General features: G+C 32.3%; 2 protein-coding genes across 2 annotated transcripts; both read right to left on the bottom strand.

The window, feature by feature from the left end:
- Nucleotides 1-1,488: 1,488 nt before the first annotated feature.
- Nucleotides 1,489-2,232, bottom strand: LOC141686067 (uncharacterized). Its single transcript, XM_074491128.1, has 3 exons — nucleotides 2,038-2,232; nucleotides 1,725-1,938; nucleotides 1,489-1,670 (listed from the first exon to the last, which is right to left on the bottom strand). Exons 1-3 carry the CDS (start codon nucleotides 2,230-2,232, stop codon nucleotides 1,489-1,491), a joined length of 591 nt encoding a protein of 196 aa, XP_074347229.1.
- Nucleotides 2,233-6,446: 4,214 nt separating this feature from the next.
- Nucleotides 6,447-6,965, bottom strand: LOC141686066 (uncharacterized). The gene has a single exon (XM_074491127.1). The coding sequence runs from the start codon at nucleotides 6,963-6,965 to the stop codon at nucleotides 6,447-6,449; it is 519 nt and encodes a 172-aa protein (XP_074347228.1).
- Between the last annotated feature and the right edge of the window lie 2,233 nt (nucleotides 6,966-9,198).

The following is a 9,198-nucleotide window of genomic DNA, read 5'->3' as shown; positions in this document are numbered from 1 at the left end:
GTATTAGAAGGAGTTTGTAAGTAGGGCGAGGTGTTTTAGTATATCTCGAGCGGACTATGACTTCACGAAGTGTTAGAAAATCATAGGTTGATGTGTAAGAAAAAATCATAATTTGTGTGATGGAATCAGAGTAAAATGATCTGTGTTTATGTGGAGTTGTTTTTTTCATTACAGGTTGATTTAATGTTATTTTTTTTAAGAAAATCCAGTAAATAGTTTCTCATTACAGCACTACAAGTTTATTGTACATAAGAGCGTTTCCATCACAAAAATGATTACAGAATTGTATAATCGATCAAATCATGAACAACATTTTACCCGGCTGTGCCTAGTAAGACATTCTCAATCAATGGAAGATGCTTATTTATGAAATTTGAATAGAAAATAAAAAAACTATATTATTCATAATTTTAACAACATTTTATATAAGATATTAAAAAATGCTTAATTATTATATATTAAAATAAATTTAAACTAGTTAGCAACATCAGTTATAAGTTATAACTTACAGCGTAATATTTCTAGTATTGTTTTTCGGGTACAAGATATTTGGTTTATAAAATATCACTCCATCTGGCCTATTTTTAATTCATAATCATCTTGTTGGTCGTACACAAACAAGTATCCAGTCAATGGGGTGTAAGAGCATCTTTAATACAAAAGCCCAACTCCAAGTTTTTGGAGACCCAATTGCATGCCACATAAGTAAAATCTAGGTTTTAAGAAAAGTTGTCCAACTTATTCCAATACAAAGCCCAAATTCCCCATTTAATATGTTCCACTTATTTATTTTATGTTTTATTTTTAATAAATATTATGAATTAAATAATAAATTAAACAATATTATTTTCCTATAATTATACTCATATGATTTAAATGATAAGAAATTATTTAAAAATAAAAGACATAATTAAATTAAATTATATAATAAAAGCGCACATTACAAGAATAAGGAAAACGTGAAATGAAAAATATTTTATATGAAATAAATTAACGATTGTTATGAAATTGTGAGATATACTCGATCAAATCAGCTTGTAGTTGACGATGCTTTTGTCTATCATGAATTCAAACATTATTTTGAATATATCTTTCATAGGGGGCAAAGGGTTCTTCCTCTAGGTTCGGTTGTGATAAACCATTTGTTGCATCATCGTAAGTTGGCAGCGGACCGAATGGCGTAGCATATGTATCTCTTTCATCCTCGACAATCATATTATGTAATATGATACATGCTCTTATTATTTTAGCGAGATCTTCTCGGTCCCAAAATTGTGCGAGATCACGTATAATTGCGAATCGTGATTGTAGCACACCAAATGCTCGTTCTACATCTTTTCATTGTCCTTCTTGATACTTTGAGAACAATCTTCTCTTATCACCTTGAGGACGCGGAATCGTTTTAACGAAGGTTGCCCATTCGGGATATATTCCATCTGTTAAATAATATCCCAAATTATAATCTTTACCATTAACATTGTAGTTTACTTAAGGAGCACGACCTTCTAGCACTTCATCGATTACTGATGAACGGTCTAACACATTTATATCATTGTTAGAACCGACAACTCCAAAAAACGCATGCCATATCCATAGATCCGATGAGGCAACTGCTTCAAGCAAAATTGTCTGAACTCCTTTATGTCCACTCATGAACATTCCTTTCCATGCTTTAGGATAATTTTTCCATTGCTAGTGCATGCAATCAATGCTTCCCATTATACCGAGAAATCCATTATCTTCACCCATTTTTAGTAGACGTTGTACGTCATTTGAGTTTGGCTTTCGTAAATACTCACTCTCAAATATCAAAATAACATTAGTGACAAATCTTTTCAAACATTCAATCTCAGTGGACTCATCAATACGCACATAATCATCAACAACATCTGCAGATATTTCATATGCCAACATACGCATGGCCGCCGTACACTTTTGCTGAAAATATGGATCTAAATTTGAATGAGCTTCCACAATACGAAGAAAAATGTGTCTTCCCATTCAAAACCTTCTTCAAAATGTCTCAAGAGGATATACTGAATTTTTTGCAAAATAATCCTTCACTAGACGATCATGAGCTGATTCACGATCTCTGTTTTTCACCCTCTTTTGCGTGAATGATGAGCCTTCTCCATAAAGTTGATTCAAGAGTTTTAATCGACGTTCTTCCATTGAATTATCAAGTAACAATTGTTCAATGATTTCTTCGGCCTCTGCACAGTTATAATCCATATTTGAAAGAGTTGTAATTTTGATGAAGATTGTGTAGTATGATAATGATTTATAAAAATGATACTGAAAGAACTATGTTATATAGATAAAAGAAATACATTCCAAATGGTACATTACAACGGTCGCATTACAAAAAAAAACAAATATTACACTCCAACGGTCACATTCAAAGAAAAAAATAAAACAAAAACTAAATTCCAACGATTACATTTTAACAAGAAAAAACAAATACTAGCTTCCAACAACTACATCATCCTTGATTTCACTTCTTCAAGCAACTTAGCATGCATCTCGCGTTGAGTTTCATTCATTACAGTTATATCAGCCATCATAATCCTTAAATCAATGTCCTTCTGTCGAATATTATTAAATTTCTCTATTAGATTTAATTTTCTAGTCGTATCGGCCTTCAACTCTTCATACTCAACTTCTATATCTTTTTTTGCTTTGGTCTTCCCTTTTCCCTTCTTAATCGCTTTTGCATCTTTAGGACGAACTGGAGATTCCACGATATTTTCATGTGTATCATCATTTCCCGATGTCGAATAAGCTCCAGAATCACTTAATTTAGTGCGCTTCCCACTTCCACGACTTGACGTCGGAGTTTTCCACTTAGGTTGTCTTCGAAGCTCGTTCCAATGCAATTCAAAATTTGACTTCTTCTTGTGTCTAGTTTTATGGAGATCATGAGCTGCTTCAATAATGTTGGCCATGTTTGAACCACTTCCCACTACTTCTTCAGCTTTTTCGTAACATGCTCCATATTTTTGAGCCCCTTCATTTATTCATTGCCATCTTTTTTTATAGCTATCACCCCTCTTTTGATAAGTACAAGATTACCCTCTTCATAATATTGGTGAATTCGATCCCAAAAAGTTTCACTTTTTCGATCTGCACCGGTTATAGGATCAGTAGATACATTCAACCATGCACTAATTAAGAGTTTATCTTCACTCCATTTCCATTGGGTTATAGCATCTCGCTTATTTTCGACTTCAATAAAATCATTGTTGAGATCAATAATGTTAGTAGCATTGAAAGTGGAAACTTGTGAATGTGGAGAATTTTCATTAGTAATCGAATTTTGTTGGATTCTGAATTGTGGGTATGCATTTTAAAAATTTTGGACAAAAGGAAATTGAGAATTTTGTGGAAACGGAAAATACGGATTTGAAAATGGAAATTGAGAATTTGGAGTTTGAGCATTATAATTTGAATTTTGTTGGTTGAAAAATTGAGAATTATCGATATTTGGATTTTGACTATACGGGAAAAAAGGATTTGAAAATGAATATGGGTGTTGAATATTCGGGAATTGAGAATTTTGTGGGTTTGAGTTTTGTGAGTTTGAAGGTGAATATTATTTGGATTCATTTTTGATAGGATATTACAAGTTTATTTGAAGAAGTGAAAGAAGTGAAATTGGACTCAATAAAATCACAAGGTTAGTATTTATAATGTTAAAATTTTAGAACGTTAGGATTTTTAAAACTTTTAACGTTACAATATTCAGAAGGGCAGCTTTACTTTTCAGGAAAAAAAAATTGTTATCAACTTTAATACAGTCATGTTGCAGATGGATGAATAAGTTGCATAATATAAATAATAAAATATTGTGTTGAGAGGACAATAAAGCAAAATGGGACAGGATTTGGCCAGTCTACCTACTCGGGCTTGGCCAACTTTTGCTTTAATCTGCAACGCTGAAAATTGAATAGAGATCCTTCTCACGCAACCCAACGCACCTCTAATATTTTAATTATTACAATTTTAACATTAATTAAATAAATTTAAAAATAAATTATAAAATTATTTTACTAAATATATATTATAATAATAATAATATTAGAGGCCCTACAAAATGTGGAAAGTAGGCTTTGCATTGAATAATTTGGGGTCATTTTTTTCTCAAATCCAATTCATGGTTTCAGGGTTAGGTGGTAATTTATGTCAGTGGGGGCAGGGGAAGTAACCTCCACCGCTGCGTATGTTCTTACAAACACTTGCATTCGTTTATGCACATTATCAATTCCTATTCTAAAAATATAGGTATTGGATATACTAGGTATTAAAGGGGAGTTAAATCTTGATCTTTTGTTATATACATTGAAGACAAATAAAGCATGTAGAATTTAGTAGATTTTTTTAACAAAAAAAATATAGTTTCAGTTAATTTTTTTAAAGCCCCGATTATTATAAAAATATTGACGATATTTAATTAAAACGCTGTCTATTTTAAGCCTCTGCATGACCTTAGTTATTAAATATCTTTCTAATTAAATCGGAAATAAATTATTATAAAATTCGTCATTAGATCATAAGATATGTATCTCGTAATTAGTTAGCTCATTAATCGTGCATTATCAATTTGTCTATAGGCATTGTGTCACAAAGGCACACACCTAAATGCAATTCTACTACTTGTATATGTCTTCCTTTTTCTCTTTCAATCACTTTCCCAAAATTCAGAATCCTAGCCATGTGTCTATGTAGCCCTGCTTTTTTTTGTTGTTGAAAATAACGAGCTTTCATTACTTAAATAAGATCAGAAATAGGTACATGATCAATAAATTTAAGAGGTTTTTTTAACCCATTCCCTTAGGCCAGGCATCGGATGTGTAGCTAATATGTGCGCCACACTATTCACGGACCTACGACAAACATAATTTGCACAAAATTAAAGTGCTTACACAAAGTAAGACAATCCAACACAATAGTATGAAAATAGCTATCTATTCGCTCTCCTTTGGAAGCATCCACAAGGTTCTTCGAATCCGATTCAAAGATGCAATAATCAAAGTTTAAATCTTTGGCCTAGGACAATGTTGATTTTAAACTTAGGCCTCAGCCTCTCGAATCTGCCAAGCACCTAAGATCTGACCACATCGAGTTCGCATGAATTGGCCTGTTGAATCCCGAACAACCCCTACACCAACAGAATCACCAGGCAGCATAGCATCGTCTATATTGATTTTATTCCAGCCTACAGGTGGTGAACACCACCTCCATACTCCAGCTTGACTCTGAGTCATACTTCGAATATTATTCGATCCCAGAACAGCAGCTTTCATACCAAAAGCAGAGCCATTTATTCGATCCCAGACCCACTTATTCTTGCGATTCCACAAGCTCCAACAGGTCATACTAATCATAACACATTGATCACGATTAGCAGACTGGAATACTCGAGAAAAAAATCTATGCAAGCTTCATTCTGCAACCGAATTATACAACTCTGCAATCATATCATTGTCCATACAGTTTTGGCAAACCCACAATCAATCAAGACATGGAAGTCGTTTTCACTTTAACAATTACACCAGGGGCATCTCGTATCCACTATAAAATGTTTCAACGCCAAAGCAGTGAGAGTTGGCAAGCATCATTTATAAATACGCCAAATAAGATTAATTACCTTCCCTGGAATTTTTAGAGACCACAACTACTTCCAGAAACTAGTGTAACTCGTATCATACATGTCTTACAAATGCTGATACACACTTTTAACTGTAAATATACCTGTAGTATCCAATAACCAAAACCATGTGTCTCTCCTTCTTTGACTTGGAATTGAAATTCGCTGAATAAGGCTTTTATCCTTATCATTAAACAGCTCGCTCAATATATCATAATCCCAATGCCCAGTGTTCATATCAACCAGGTTACTAACCATAATATCTTGCAGCTCAGGTATCATAGGCGTAGTTATGTACCCATTAACAGGACACGGTATCCAGGAGATCTTCCAAACATTACTAGCTTCCCCATCTCCAATTCTTCTATGACAACCTGCCTTAATAGCCTCTTTAGCTGACATAATACTACGCCACAAATAGCTGGGGTTCACACCAATTTCTGCATTCAAAAAATATATCCTTGGAAAATATCTAGATTTAACAAGTTTTGTTACCAATGGATTCTCCTCATTCAAAATTCTCCAGCACTGTTTAGCAAGCATAGCTGTATTGAAACTTCTAAGATCCCTCACATCTAAACCTCCACCAAATTTTGACACACATGACTTCTCCCATGCCATCCATCGAACACCACCACCATTCGACCCCTGCCCCTAGAAAAAGCCATTCATTTTCTCTCTCAATCATATCACATACAGATGCTGTTAATAGTAAAAAATTCATCCAAAAAGTTGGTATTTCTTGCGCTGCGGTCTTGAGAAGAGTAATTTTCCCATATTTGGACAAGCACATATTAGTCTACCCCTGTACTTTCTGTCCCACTCGATCAACCAAGAATCCAAACATTTTTATTTTATTCCTCCCCACAAATATTGGCAACCCCAAATACTTTCCAGGCTTATCTATTTCCAGAACTCCAATACTCGCACAAACCTTCTCTCTATCTGCTCTTCCTGTATTCGTGCTAAAAATAATAGCCGACTTATTATTATTTACAACTTGTCCAGACACCATCTCATACCTTTGCAAGATTCTCTTCATAGAGCACGCTTCAGTTTCTAATGCTCGAAAAAAGAAATAACAGTCATCGAAAAAAAGTAAATGAGATATAGGTGGTGCTCCTCTAGCAATAGTATAACCATGAATCAACCATGCTTCCTCATTCCTTCCTATAATCGCACTTAAGCCTTCCACACTTAGAATATACAAATACGGAGATATATGATCCCCTTGACGGATTCCTCGTTTAGGCATGACCTCCCAAAAAATGTCACTATTATGCAAAAATCTATATGACACACTTCTCACACATGTCATAACTCGATGAATCCACTCCTGATGAAACCCAAATCTCTTAAGTATATTTTCAAGAAAACTCCATTCAAGGCGATCATAAGCCTTGGATATATCAATTTTAAGCCCTGCAATTCCATACTTACCTTGTGTCTTCCTCTATGTGATATTCCGTATTTATCAGAATTATTATTATTATTATTATTTGAATATGTTTATGTGATTTTCTGATTTTGAAGGAATAAAATTGTGGATATTTTATTCCTGTTTGACGAGTTTGTGTTATTAAATGGTATTGTTCTAATTGTTAAGTGTTATATTGATCCTTGTTAATTTCTCAAAATATTTACTTAAATGTATTATTTTCAAAAGTTATTTGAGAGCCGATCTTATTGATATCGGTAAATTGAAATTGTTTTAAAATATCCGGGAAATATAGTGCAATTATTTTTTTTCAATAAATAATTATTATGTGATTATAATGGGAATTTTGGTGAATTATCTGATGACTGATATTTATATTTGGGTGTTTATATGTGATAAAGTGTAAGTATTTTGATTTTTAATATGTTCAGAATAAAGTATAGATAATTATAGTATTTTTCTGGTATTTTTTTGATTTCTATATGATTTTATAAGGATTTATAGATTTAATAATTATTTTCTGAGTAATTATAAATTATTTTTTTAAAACTGGAAATCATCCAACTTCAACCGTTCTTGCGTTTTTACAACCCGAAACTCTTCGAAAAAATCCTTCCTAACCTAATTTGATTATTTTGAACATTTTCCGTATTTTGACTTTTTCGATCCGGATTACGGTTTGACCCGTGCGTATCCCGACGCAAAATTTTTGATACGATAATTATTTCGGTAGATCAATAAAACCCGTATTCTCTAGAGACGGGATATTTTAACATTATTTTCTCATAGGGGTGTTTTATAAGAAGTTTGGTTTTGATAATTATCCAAATATGGTATTAAAATTGTATCGTTTTTATAGTTACTTAGCGGCTAAGTAATTTATTTTCGGATCCGATATATAAGTGTAAATTCAGTATTAAATTTCAGAATGTTTCAAAAATCATGAAATTTATATTTTCTTAAGTTTTTAATATTTCGAGAATTTTTAAAATTATTTCAGAAATTTTTCGGATTATATTTACCTGCATTTTTGTTCATTAAATCGTAAAATGCGGGTGTGATGTTAAACTCAAAAATATTTTAAAAATTATGAAAAATTTATTTTATTAGTTTTTAAAATATTCCAAGAATTTTAGAAATATTTCGGTTTCATAAAAATTATCGGACCGGACCCCTTTCGGGACGTAAAACCCCACAAAAATCAGACTTTTATTTTTATAAAATCGTGGGACTTCCAAATATTTTATATTTTTGTATTTTTGAAATATTCATAATTTTTGAGGAATTTTGATATAACTTTTAAATTTATTTGATTAAATATTTTTCCCCGCTAATTATTAATTTCGGGCTAATTTTGATTATGTTGTATTGAATTTTAGTTAAAAGAAAAAGAAAACAAAAACAAAAAACACAAAAATCCTCTAACTAAACTACCGCACCCACCCCCTTTCCCATTTTATTTTCCGCCCCCTTCTCCCTCTTCTCTCTGTCTCTCCTGTGTATCGTATATTTATATATTTTTAATTTTCAAAAATTCATATCTTACAACCCGTCCATCCAAATTCAATTATTATATATATAAACGATCAACGCTTCGATACCTACGCATAGGTATATATATTGCGAGGTTTTGAGAAGAAAATTTGCGAAACATATTTTCCGTTTTAATTTATTTTCAGGGCATAGAAAAAGATGTTTGACGGTATTGATTACTCCACATGGCATTTCAGCGTGTATATGTTTATGGCTATTAATTTCAGATTTTTTTGGAGATATTTTTCGGACATCAGATATTCTCTTCGGGGTGATCAGAATTTATTTTGGGTAATGATTCCGAAATTCCGCCTTCGTACTTGTGTATATAATAGCATGTTAGTGTTTATATATTTATTTCATAAATTTCAGAAATTGTTGTAGAAGTCGGTTTTGGCCATATTTTTCGTTTTGGCGTGCTTATACGCGCAAATATAAATTATTGTGTGTTTTAAATTTATTGATTTTATTAGAGTACAGTTGGATTGTGTTGTTTGGGATTGATTTTGAGGGGTATGACCCCGGGAAAAGTCCGTTTTACAAAGACGTTTTTTTGAATTTTTTTTTTAAAATATTTATT

This window comes from Apium graveolens, chromosome 9, assembly GCF_009905375.1.
Source record: "Apium graveolens cultivar Ventura chromosome 9, ASM990537v1, whole genome shotgun sequence".
In the NCBI taxonomy this organism is placed as follows: domain Eukaryota; kingdom Viridiplantae; phylum Streptophyta; class Magnoliopsida; order Apiales; family Apiaceae; genus Apium; species Apium graveolens.
Note: the sequence above shows the minus strand (reverse complement) of the source record. Positions and strands in the feature narration are given on the sequence as shown.